The sequence below is a fragment of the Pristis pectinata genome, chromosome 25, assembly GCF_009764475.1.
Source record: "Pristis pectinata isolate sPriPec2 chromosome 25, sPriPec2.1.pri, whole genome shotgun sequence".
NCBI lineage: Eukaryota > Metazoa > Chordata > Chondrichthyes > Rhinopristiformes > Pristidae > Pristis > Pristis pectinata.
Window position 1 is genome coordinate 6,743,029 of NC_067429.1, and position 13,594 is coordinate 6,756,622.

At 47.1% G+C, this 13,594-nt stretch overlaps 1 protein-coding gene across 1 annotated transcript in view; it reads right to left on the minus strand.

Annotated features, from left to right (window-relative positions):
* Positions 1-505: 505 nt before the first annotated feature.
* The window catches only part of cacnb1 (calcium channel, voltage-dependent, beta 1 subunit), a 252,789-nt gene continuing 239,700 nt past the window's right edge, over positions 506-13,594 (minus strand). Inside the window, exons 13-14 of the mRNA XM_052038643.1 lie at positions 10,791-10,976; positions 506-2,277 (exon numbers count right to left, since the gene is read on the minus strand). Of these exons, the coding sequence (XP_051894603.1) occupies positions 1,765-2,277; positions 10,791-10,976 (699 nt within the window). The 3' untranslated portion in view covers positions 506-1,764. The remainder of the gene's footprint in view (positions 2,278-10,790; positions 10,977-13,594) is intronic.

A 13,594-nucleotide genomic window follows, 5' to 3' on the forward strand; every position in this document is an offset into this window, starting at 1 on the left:
TTCCTCAGGAGTGTGATTGCCTTGCTGCTCAAATGCCTGGTAAAGATACCTTATTCCAAGATCCCTGAAAATTGCTCCCTATTGTAGCATTTTCATTTGCATCACTCTCCATGGGGCCTGTTGTAGAGGGAAATTTAGCATCAAGTGTTCCAAAATCACAGGTAACTTTGTGTAGTAGGTTCCTGGATACAAGGAATTGTTGCTTGCTCCAGTACATTTATCTTAAGGTCCCTGTGGCCAATGGATAAGGGACATGAGTGTTTGCACCTCTGGGTTGGGTTCAAACCACAGCCCCAACGTCAAAGGTGTAAGTAAGATTAATGTTCCAACATATTGCATCTGTTAAATCTCTTTTGGATTAGAATATCATCTTAGCCCCTTGACTGCATCACCTGCCTTTTAAACCACTTCCATTTATTTATGTTTAAATTTTGGCATAAATTACCCTTTATGACCCTCCCCCTTCCCCCCCCCCCACCCCCACCCTCACCCCACCCAGGTCAACCAAGGCTGATGTCCTACCTACCCAGAATGGTGGACATTAGCTGTGTTACAAAGGGCAGTGAGCAGTAATCCCCTCTGAAGCCAGTCTCTGCCGCGCTCTCAGTCCCAATCCATAGCTTGGCTATTGGCCAAGTATTGGCTCAGTCTCCCCTTCCCCTGCACATTAAGAGACCCACTGCCTTTTAGAAGTTCAAGCTCTTGGTTGTAAACAACTGGCTGACCAAAATGCGTCACAGGCTCATCAGTGTGGGCCTGTTATACAGTATGAACATTGAACCCAGCAGCAATCGTAATCAGAAAACTCTGTGTTTAAATGAAAGGAGGGACAGATTCTGCACGAAATACCCTTTAATGACAGGTACAAGTTTAAGATCCACCAAAGGTTCCTTATTTTGTTTTTATCCTTCACCCATCTATTCCAATTTGGAAATGACTTGGGATGGCAGTAAGAGGAGGAGGAGGAAAGGTTCTTATCATGTGAAGGAGGGGTTTAATAAATAGCTTCTCGTCATCTATTAAAGATGCAGAGAAAGGGTTAAATATGAGAGCTGTGTAGAAAACACAGGAACTCTTCCCCACACCTCCAAGACCACCCTTAATTTGTAAATTCATGTAAACGAGGATCAGTGGGTGAGAGGACACTGTCAGAGGACAGTCGTAAAAGTTTGAGCCATTTTTTCAAAGTTTCCATCTATTTATTCATGCTTTAATGCTTTGTTTTGTGTTTACAGTAGTATTTTGCACCCAGCAACTTGCTAACCTAGCAGAGGACAGAGTTGCAAACATCCCATCAGGCAGTGAGAGACTTGGCTTTGGCTGGTGTGTTGGCTTCTCAATTCAAAGCTAGCTAAGTCAGGCGGACTGATCTCATGGTACTACTGGCATTGAACCTGTTGCAGATGGGTGCACAAAAACGATTCAAGCATATTTGTCAAAAGTGTCAGTTCTTGAAAGGGTTAACAGCGCACCGTATCTGGTCCTTATAACCAAACCCCTGCAGACCCAGTAGCGAGGCACTAAGAGCGAAGGGAGAAGGGTGGGCAGGGCATGGTATTGTATGCAAACTCTTCTCCCCAGAGAAGGACCACCGTCAATCAATAACTCCCTGTTGGCATTGATAGAGGGCTTGGCAAGATGAATGCACCAAATGCTAAAAACATTATCAACTCTTCTTCAGAATGGACAATGAAACAGAACTGACGGGCACCACTACAAGATAACAAATTCTCCCGGGGAGCAGCAGATAGGCCCTAGCGCACTTTAACAAATGTACATGTCACGGTTCCACCCCTCCATGTCGCTCTGTTTCCTGTTCAAGACTTCCTCGTTTTTCTGTCGGTAGTGGTCTCTGGCTCGCAGCCGGCTCCTCTGCTGTCTGTTGTAGTTGTTGTTGTCAGCCTCCTCTTCCTCCTCTTCTTCCTCCTCCCCCCACGACTCCTGGCGCTGGACCTGCTGCCGGGCGACGCCGCACCAGGGGGCACCGGTGTCCTGAGGGTCCTCCGAGTGCTCCGGGTCGTCGTAAGGGTCCGTCTCCATGCAGGAGTCCCCTGGCTCGGTGTAGGCTGAGTCCCGGCTGCCCTGCATCTCCAAGTCAAAGGTGTCCTGGCGGGAGAGACCCCGGGAGACAGACCGCGGGTGATGGGTGTACTGAGGCGTGGAGGATGTCGAGCGAAGGTGGGGCTGTTTGGCAGAGTCATTCTGATAGTCATGCAAGCCTGTCCGATCGGGGCTCGAACAGTCAATGGTTTGTTCTCCATGCACTAAGTAGGAACCCTAGTTAGTAATGGCACACCATGCAGAAAGGATGGGGGGTGAGGAGGTGGGTGAAAAACAAATATTCATTAGCCATTAATGACAAACACAGTCTCTCACAGCAGATTATTAACCCAGGCCAGCAGCCACTAACAATCCCATCGCCTCCTTCTTAAGAAGTATAAAGCTCAATAATGTGTTAAAACAATGCAACTTTGTTTGAGCAATGTCAATGCAGACTCTGTTAAAATGTTTAGGAAATAGGTTCCAATGGGCCTAATCTAGAAGTAAGTTAATATCACTGCCGCATTGTGGAAATATCTGGCCTCTGTAGGTTGTTTGGCTGAATTGATGAGGATTGAGAGGGTTTAAAGGACCTTGGAAGAAGACCACAGACTTTGTCCACAACAATCAGAGTCAGGGAGGAACCCAGCCAGGTCAGAACAGGAGCAGACGTTCCTGAGCCTCTTTGCTGATGGTACTGTCTGACCTGGCACTGAGACCGAAAAGTTCCAAAACCTCAGGAGGAGTTGGCAATGGCGAGGGACCTCGGTCTATCCCTGAATTCCATGCACACTTTCCTCTGATGGTGACTGAAGGGAAGTTTCAACCCTGGCTGAATTTCTTTGCCCAGTTCATCCAGGGGTGTCATGGTGTTCATACTGAGAGCCCAGCCAAGCAGGGATGGTACTCAAGACCTACACAACCTGAAGGGCTCAGCCTCCCCACCCGAGCCACAATCTGACCATTTAAATGTTGATCTGCTTGCCTGAAATTTGTTTTGGTTTCAACAGCACTTATTGCCCCTGCACAGGCTAACAAAAGAAGCCCAAAATACTCACCACCTTTACGATGTATGTAATTGAATAAAAGCATAAACTTTGGAAGCGAGAGTCTGAAATGATTACATTCAGTCGTAAAACATTATGTACACTTGACAGTCTCAGAGCAGTTAGAGGTTGGGGACGTTGCAGTTGGTTTGATGGGGTATCAAGTTGCCCTGGACAGTAGCAGCGAGGATGTCATTGTGAATCCAAAGCCTTTCCACAGTCCAGCTGAACCTCTCCATTCCTCTGAGGCAGGGAAAGTCCAGAACAGGTTGATTCACAATCTGCCTGGGAGAGATTTACACCCTGGGGCATCTGTTACTTTTACCCCTCTGAACACAAGCACACAAGCCACTGCCAATTGGAAGTAAAAGAATTTGCTCTGAGTGACCAGGGTTGGACAAGCCAAATATGTCAACAGCCAGGCCTGTAGATTCTGTAGACACTCAAACACTTTCTGTTTGTTAGCTTTTCTGTCATATGATACTGATGTCCCTAACTATGATACCCCAGAACCCACCATAACCTGGGACCAGTGTTTCCCCATCACCCCGAAGACCTGTCATTCCTGTGTGTTTACACAGGCAATTGACAGAATCAATCTACTGAGAAACAATCAACGCAGATAGATAGAGTCTCTTTCCCAGGGTAGAAACTTCAGATACTAGAGGGCACAGCTTTAAGGTGAGACGGGGAAAGCTCAAGTGAAATGTGCAGGGTAAGTTTTTTTTAACAAAGAGAGTGGAAGGTGCCTGGAATGCACTGCCAGGGGTGGTGATGAAAGCAGATATGATAGTGGCATTTAGACAGACACATGAACATGAAGGGAATGGAGGAATGTGGATCATGTGCAGGCATTTGGGATTAGTTTTATTTGGCATCATGTAAGGCACAGACATGATGGGCCGAAGGGTCTGTTCCTGTGCTGCGCTGTTCTAAGCTCTCACTTATTTTATTCTATGCCAGGAAATCCATGAACATCCTTGGGCTGAACTCTTTATTTTTATTTTAACTGTGAGACCTAAATAAAGAAAATAGGAAGAACCCAATTCCCTTAGCAGAAAGGTCACATGCTGAAAGTGGTGGGGATGTGGGAGTACAAAATTGGTAGGGGAATTAGGGGAGAGAGGAGGAAATATTTTCTCACCCGTAGGGTGGTCGATGTCTGGAACTCACTGTCAGAAAACATAGTAGAGACATAAACCCTCACAACATATAAATAGTATATGGTGTGCCTGTGAAGAGTGGTGACCTGCAGGATTATAGACCCAGTGTTGGAAAATGGGATTAGACTGGCTAATTGGTCTCCTTGTGTGGCCCTATGTTTTCCTGACCGCACTATGCTGTATCTGAATTGTGTATGAAAATTGTGTATAATTTATGTTTAATTTATGTTTTCCTTGTGAATGCTGCTTATCTGATGCTATGTACCTGTGATGCTGCTGCAAGTAAGTTTTTCATTGCACCTGTGCACACATGTACTTGTGCACATGACAATAAACTTGACTTTGAATTTAGCTGGGGAACTTTCACCTTTCCATCAGGTAGGACATTCACAGGATTGGACAGATCGATCACCAGTTTGACTTCAGTGGAGAGCAAATTTGCGTGTGTTATAAAACTAGCATTGTATCCAATCCCGAAGTGGGGTCTACCTTAAAATTGCTCCTTTTTGACTTTTTTTTGCCCACTGAAAACTAGTTGAATTTTAAGGTCACTGAGGAGAGAGTCCTATTAAGAATGGCTAAAGAGTGTGGTTTGTATTATTTGGAATTTAGAGGAATGAGGGGTGACTTTATTGTGATGTATAAAAACCTGAAGGGATTTGACAGGGTAGATGTTGAGATGTTTTCGTTAGCGAGAGAATCTTGAACAAGGGAACATAGTTACAAGGGGCTGGTTATTCAAAACACATAGAAAGCTCTTTTTGCAGTTGGTGGCGAATCTCTGGAATTCTTTACCCTGGAGGATTGTGGAGGATAGCTCATTAAAAGTATTTAAGGTGGAGGTAGATACATTTTTGAAAGATTGGGGAATTGAGGGCGATAGGGAACTGGCAGAGAGGAGGAGACACAGGAGACTGTAGATGCTGGAATCTGGAGCAAAAAGCAAACCGCGGAAGGAACTCAGCAGGTCAGACAGCATCTGTGGAGGGAAATGGACAGTCACTGTTTCGGGTCGAGACCCTTCATCTGGTCTGGATGAAGGATCAGTCCAACTTGTTTAGTGGCACAGAGGAGGAGTTGAGGCCTGGGGCAGATCAGCCACAATCATCTTGAATGGTGGGGCAGACTTGAGGGTCTAGGTGACCTACTCCTGCTCCTATTTTCTTGTGTTCTGTTCTCTAGCAACACAGCAGAGAAAGAGGACAAACACTCAAAGATTAACCTTTAATGTTGTAATGATTTGCAAAGGGTTATCCATAGTAGTATAGTCCTGTAGTTGCCCCTGTTCCTAGGTAACTCCAGTGACCAGGGGATTCAGCCCAGGCTTCCAGTAGAAACAATCAGTGCCGAGTGACCCAATTTAACTGTGGGTTAATCCACGCCCAAGTGAAACAGGCACTGATCTCTCTTTGCTAGCTCCACAGGCGCCCATGTTTTAATCTTCCACAGGCCTCAGTCCCTTTGAATATTTGTAGCTAGCTCCAGCCAACACCCCACCCCTAACTCACCCTGATATGGCTCACTGGGTCGTGTGCTCAATCTCACTCTGGAGGTTGTGGGTTCAAGTCTCACTCTAAAGACTTGAGCACAATGATCTGGGCTGACACTCAGGGGGAACTGTTGGAGGTTCTGCCGTTTGGTTGAGACATTAAACTGAAGCCCTGTTTGCCCTTAGCCCTAGGACTACTTTGGGGAAGAGCAAGAGAGTTTCATTGTATTTCTAAAGCAAACAGATTATCCAGTGACATAACGTCCTGTGGGAGCTTGCTCAGATTGGCTGTTGCACATTTCACTTTGTAAATGGTAGCAACGTACTTTGAGATGTCCTGAAAAGAACATGAAAAATGCTACAAAATGATCTTTCAATCTCACTCCCCACCAAACCTTCTCGCTCTAACCTGCTCCAGCCTCTCACAAATGCATTAACCCCTCTCTGTCCTTCTCTATTGCCTGTTCAAATTCCAATGCCTCTGTTGCCTGCTCTAAACCCACCTCCCCGCCTCGAACGATTGCTGGCTCCATAGCTGACAGGCGATGATTGATATCTCCCATCAGGCATGCTGCAATCACGCAGACACAATCAGCAAGGAAAAGGTAGCTCTCTTTAGCCAGATGAGCCTTAAAACCATCTTCTGTCAGTCTTGATCTGACCCTGCAAAGCTGAATCTAAAGCAACGTTGGGCTCAGAATCATCTCTGACCTCAGAATCATCTCTGACCTCTGCATTCACCCTTCAGTCAAAGACTTCCAAACAGGTGAATTCAGTGAAGGAGGCACAGTGGCACAGCTAGTAGATCTGTTACTTCACAACTCCAGAGACCTGGGTTTGATCCTGATTGTGTGGAGTTTGCACATTCTCCCTGTGACCAGCTGGTTTCCACCCACGTCATAAAGACATGAAGATTGATGGGTTAATTGGCCCCTGTAAGTTGCCCCTAGTGTGTAGGTGAGTGGTAGAATTTGGTAGAGTTAATGGCAATGGGGGTAAAGTAGATCACAGGGAAAATTAGTTGGGGGAATGGAGACACAAGAGACTGCAGATGCTGGGATCTGGAGCAAAAAACAAGATACTGGAGGAACTCAGTGGGTCAGGCAGCATCTAAGGGGGAAATGGACAGGTGATGTTTTGGGCCCAGACTCTTCATCTTGACTGAAAGAGTAGAGGGGAGATAGTCAATATAAAAAGGTGGAGGGAAGAGGTGGAGCAAGAGCTGGCAGTTGGTAGGTGGATGCAGGTGAGGATGGATGACAGGAGGAGTGGAGAGTGGAAATTGTGACAGAAGCTGGGAGGTGGGAGGTGGAGGCAACAAAGGGCCGCAGATGATGGAATCTGATAGGAGAGGAAGGTGGAGCATGGAACCAGATAAGGGAGGTGGGGAGGGCAGATGGGAACAGTGGGGGGGGGGGGGGGAGGAGGGGAAAGAAACAGGATGCTGGAGGGAGGGGCAGGAGTGGGTGGAGGAGGAACAGGGCAGATCAGGACAAGAGGGAAAATGGATGGGGTGGGGGGAGCAGTTTACTTGAAAATAGAGAATTCAATGTTCATGCCATTGGGTTGTAGATGACCCAGGTGGAAAATTAGGTGCTGTTTCTTTAGTTTGGGGGAATGGAATTGCTCTGTGAGTCTGCAAAGACTTGACTGATCAAATGTTGTGAGGCAGGTTGAAAAAATCCTCGTAAAATGAGCAGCGATACCAAGTGCTCGTAAAATGGGCAGCGATACCAAATGCTCGTAAAATGGATGGCGATACCAAATGTGTGACTCAGTTGGCTTTGTTTCACTGAGAAGGGGCTCAGAGCAGATGGTTCTCACCCCAAACAGGGAGGTCAAACCTCCACTCAAGTCCTCTTCAGTGTTTCAGAGGGGCTATCTCCAGAGAAGAAGCGTCAGCTATAACTGAGACCTGGACGTAGAAACTTCAGGTGTAAGGGTGCAGGGTAAAGGTGCTGGGGTAGCAAGCTTCTCACAAAATTACCGTGGTGCTGACTAAACTGGGAATCAGCAGAGTTGCGTGAAAGATCAAAACTTAACGTGCAAAGACTTTATATATGAATTTTACTTTTAACCATAAACATTATTCTTGCTTTTCTCATAGTGCTTTCCTTCTATCCTGAGGGCACTGACTCACTCAGGGGTTGTCTCACAGTATACTCACATAACATCCCGACAAGTTCAGAATTACCCTGGCTTACTCATTATTGCTGTTGTTACCCTGCCCTTGCTGGTAACCTGGAGACTTCTGTTGGTAATTTGAAAGCCACCTGCCCTGAACTCCTCACTCAGTGAAAAAAAGCTGCTTATTGGTGACTTGATGTTGCCGTAATCGGCTGTGCTGTTTCTTGAACAAAACAAATGGATGAAACTCCTTGAATGCTGCTTTATTCGCCGTGAACCTTTGTCGAAATAGCAGGCACAGAATGTTTGATTTATAAAATGCACAGAAGTACCTCAAACCTATAGCACTCAGTGTTGTACGAAGGGCATTAACATTACCTGTAAACTGTAGCAAGCTTCACAGAGCAGAGAATCTTCTATCACTGAGTCCCTGTTAATCATCAAGTACCACTTGCACCAATCTGACACTAATCCCATTGCAACTCCCCCTCCAGATTGTCCCACTCACCCGCACACTAGGGGCAATTTCCAGTGGATGATTAACCTACCAATCTGCACTTTGGGATGTGGGAGGAAAGTGGACCACCCGGAGGAAACCCATGCAGTCACTGGAGAACGTGCAAACTCCACGCAGACAGCATTCGAGGGTTGAACCTGAGTTGCTGGAGCTGTGAGGTAGCAGTTCTACTAGTTGCTCCACCGTGTTGTGTCATAATGTGGTGGATTGTCTACACTGATGACCAGCAGTTCTGGGAGTCCTGTTCACTTCTGGATGGAAGGCGGCTGGGATGGAGCAGTGGCTGGACAGTTGTTGAGCCAGCCACTCTCTGACCAACAAACCATCTGCTGGAGGAACTCACCCGGTTGAGCAGCATCTGTGGGGAGGGAAGGGAATTGTCGACGTTTTGGGTCGAAACCCTGCATCGGGACTGAGAGTGGAGAGGGAAGATGGCTGGTATAAAGAGGAGAGAGGAAGTGATGAGACTGGAGCCCGGGCTGACTGGTGGACTGAGGAGTGAAAGGCGATGGGCAGGTAGGGGAGGGGAGTGGGTGTGGAGTTGGGAGACGGCTGCTGGAGGGAGATAAGCAGGAACACAAAGGGCAGCCAGTGCTGGAATTTGATAAGTAAAGGAGGTAAGGATGGGAACCACTGGGGAAGAAGTGTGTGACAGATGGAACCAGAACCAGCATCCGCAATCTCTTGTGTTTCTACTCTCACCAGCAATGTTGGTCCCTCTCATGTTGGTGGGAGCCCGTATCTCCCTGGCCTTTGCACAGGCCGGGTGGATCTGCCATCCAGTGATCCAGCTCTGCTGAGACTTTTTTGGTGCAACCGTAGCCTGCTGAGTGAGACCTTGGCCTTTCCCAGTGTCTTTGGCTCAAACTGGGGTGTGGGATAAGTGAGTTCATGTAATCGTTCATCCAAAATACCAGACAACAAGGCAGAGGTATTTTGGACAAAGAATTAAATGAAGACAAAATCTGCCCTATTATTTGTAAAATCTTTTTTGTATTTTGCACTTCCCCTCAGATGATTGAGAAATCAGTAAAATTTCTCGCCTACATCTGTGTATGGGGTGTGGGTTTAGCATGAGGCCATTCCCCACCCTCAGGACATGGATGAGGGTCCTCCCCAAGGGTTTCCACATCAATCATCTGTGAGATGAAGGAAGTGAAGCCATCAGCGAGGGTGGGGGTGGATCACACAACCTCCCTGAGCATCCATAGTCGGTGAGCAGAACGCTGTGTGGTGCAGGGTTGACTTGCTGAGCTCAGTCAGGAATCGGGCAGGATCGCCCAACTTTTCCAACTGACTGTAGAGTGGCAGCAACATGTGAGGTCAGATAATCTGACCCAATAGTTATTCAGTGCACGCTGATAAACTATATCCCACACCCAATGAGCACAAACATTTCCCTCCGTAGATGCTGCCTGACCCGCTGACTTCCTCTGGCGCTTTGTGTGTTGCTCCAGATTCCAGCATCTGCAGTCTCTTGTGTCTCCATTAACCTACTCTCTGATCTATCCATGTCTCAACACCTAAACCCTCGCCCTAATTGTTTTACAGCCTTTGACACCTACATTATTTCTCTAAGCTCTAAACTAAGCTTGCCATTGTTTTAAGGTCTGAACCCCAACCACATTTGACACTATAGCCAAGTTCCTCCAGCATTATATCTCCCTTCCTTGGACTCAGACTGAATCTTGAGCCTAGAGTTCTACTGCATTGGCAAAGTCTTGTGGGATCTGCTTCTCAGCATTGATCCCTTGACTATGGAGACATGTCTGATCTTGTTCTACAATGTAATGGGTTGAAAGAAACAAGAGAAGCATGTTGGCTCAGTTTGGTGTGGTTAATTTTTGCGCCAGGGTTTGCTCACTCTTAATGGAGTGCAGACATTGCTTTTGCCCAAAAGACTACCTCCTTGAAGCTGTGTGTATCCAGCTCTAACCACTGGCTCGGAATGTGCCTGAGGTGGAACCGCTGGCTCACACTTTGCACGCTGCTCAAATGCACAGGACACAAAATGGAACAATAGGGAAACCACAAACAATGCACCATGGACAGGAAGGAATTGCCCGTCGCCGAAGAGAAGAAAGCGGCCTTTACCTAACAGTCAACCACTTTCTTGTCTTAAGCCTCCTGTTCTTCCTGACGAGAAAAAGCATGGGTTAGCTGGTATCTACATGCAACTATAGGCTATTACGGGGGGACTGCAAACTGAGACAGGGGGATGGGAAGAACAGTTTCAGGTAACACCACCACAGTGCACCCTCTCCCTTCTGCACATTTCACCATTAGACTGTGTCCTCTGCTTCCGCCGGCTGCTTTGTGGTTTCCTTGTTTTCTGTGACTCCTTTGTTTTCGTCGTCCCTTGGCCCCCAGAAGTCAAGGTTACGCTTGAGAGATGTGAGAACTTGTACCTGTAGGTTGGACACCGGAGCTGGGCTGGCAGCCAGGGCGGCAGTTGCCATGGTGCGGTTCAAGAGAGGATTGGGTGGGTTGCAGCTGGCTGGATGAGTGGCTTTCCAGTAGGCTTCCAGGTACTCAGCCAAATGTTCGCAAGCGTCTTCCAACTGATTCTCGTCCAGAATGATATCAAACAGTTCCTGCAATGGAAATGAAGGGAGCCCATGTTGAAAGGAGTCTTTTCCCTCTGCTTCCCATACTTCATGTTTCCTTATTACATAAAAAGAGGCTATTTGGCCCATTCAGTCTATGCTGACTCGCAAAGCAATCCCATTCCCTGTTACCAATTCTCATATTATTCTGACTGGTTGCATCACGGCCTGGGATGCACAGGAATGCAAGGGTCAGTCCGTCATGCACACAGCCCTCCTCACCACTGTAATTGTCACAGCCCAATATACATAGAACATAGAACATTACAGCACAGTACAGGCCCTTCGGGCCACAATGTTGTGCTGACATTTTATCCTGCCCTAAGATCTATCTAGCACTTTCCTCCCACATAGCCCTCCATTTCTCTATCATTCATATGTCTATCTAAGAGTTTCTTAAGTGTCCCTAATGTATCTGCCCCTACAACTTCTCGAGGCAGTATGTTCCACGTACCCACCACTCTCTGTGTAAAAAACTTCCCTCTGACATCCCCCTTATACCTTCCTCCAATCACGTTAAAATTAGCCATTGTCGCCCTGGGAAAAAGTCTCTGACTGTCCACTCGATCTATGCCTCTTATCATCTTGTACACGTCTATCAAGTCACCTCTCATCCTCCTTCTCTCCAAAGAGAAAATCCCTAGCTCACTCAACTTATCCTCTTAAGACATGCTCTCCAATCCAGGCAGCATCCTGGTAAATCTCCTCTGCACCCTCTCTAAAGCTTCCACATCCTTCCTATAATGAGGTGACCAGAACTGAACACAATACTCCAAGTGTGGTCTAACCAGAGTTTTATAGAGCTGCAACATTACCTCGTGGCTCTTGAACTCAATACCCCAAATAATGAAGGCCAACACACCATATGCTTTCTTAACAACCCTATCAACCTGCGCAGCAACCTTGAGGGATCTATGGACGTGGACCCCAAGATCCCTCTGTTCCTCCACACTGCTAAGAGTCCTGCCATTAACCGTGTACATGTCATCTATAGAACACAACACAGCATAACATGGAGGTTTCTTTGACAACATTTCCTAGACCCTCAGCCGGGGTGGCACGGCAGCGTAGCGGTTAGCGCAACGCTATTACAGCGCCAGCGATCGGGGTTTGATTCCCGTTGCTGTCTGTAAGGAGTTTGTACGTTCTCCCCGTGTCTGCGTGGGTTTCCTCCGGGTGCTCCAGTTTCCTCCCACATTCTAAAGAAGACATACGGGTAGGCTAACATGGGCTTAAAATGGGCTGTGCGGGCTCATTGGGCCGGAAGGGCCTGTTATCATGCTGTATAAATTATGTTTAAACTTGGAGGAATAACTGGTACATGAGGACACCGGTTGTCCAACCTCCATTTCAAACCATGCTCTATGCTGAACATATACTCATGGATATGTACGTACCTTCTACTTCCCAACACTGTATGAACATTACCCTACAGAATCTTTAGTGATTCAGGATGGCTGTTCACCACCAGTTTCTCAGGGGCACCAGGGCAAGGGAAATAACTGCCAGCCTTGTCAGTGGTGCCCTCTCCTGGAGAATGAATCCCATTCCCTGTAACCTATTCTCCTCATATTCCCATCCCACCTACATTAGGAGCAACTGACAGTGGCCAAGTAACCTACCTGGCCACACACCTTTGGAATGTGGGAGGAAACCAGAGCACCTTGAGGAAACCCATGCATGCAAACTCAACACAGACAGTGCCAGAGGTCAGATTGGCAGGGAAGGTTCAAAGTTCCCCGCAATAACCTAAGCTGGAAAATTCACTGCCTGGTGTGGAAGCTCGCACATTTGATGTTGTGGAGGTCCCTTTTGGCAAATTCTTATTTCTCTTTATTCATGAGAAGTACTGGAGGGTGGGGCTGAGGAAGCATCTGCCCAGTCCCCACATGTTTGTTAGTTTGTCTGTGGGGAGGAAAACGTCTGAGTTGAAAGAAATTCCCTGTTGCGGCAGAAGTTGGGGACTGATGTTGGGAAGAAAGGTGGTGCATCACTGGTGGTAAAGGAGGTTCCATCTCATTCAGGGAATGACGACGGTGTCAATGGGTTGAGGGGACACTAGCTCGCCTGCTGATCTCCAGATTCAAAGGCCTGGACTTAAGGAGCCAGAGACTTGAATCACAGACTCATTATGGCATGGAAGGAAGCCATTTTCTGCTTTGAATCCATGATGGTCATCCCCATTTCCTTGCTCTCTTCCTGTTACTTTTCCTCAACTATCTACTTTCCCATTTGAAAGCCCTGACTGTCTCTATTTTACAGGCAATGAGTCACTCTTTGCATAAAATAGCTTCTCCTCCTGTTCCTCTGTAGCTTTAGCCCATAAATCTGTGTTCCCATTCACCGATGGGAACAGGTGACATCCATTTACACCATCAGAATCGGTCACTATATAATACACCTCAAAGCTCCTCAAGCTCTCCTGTTGATCCCTTAAATTTCTGCTTTGGTAGATGAAGATCTCTCTATCCGAATGCATCACGGCTTGGTATGGCCAAGACCGCAAGAAACTGCAGAGAGTTGTGGACACAGCCCAGCACATCACAGAATTCAGCCTCCCTTCCATAGACTTGGTCTACACCACACTGTCTTGGTAAAGCAGCCAA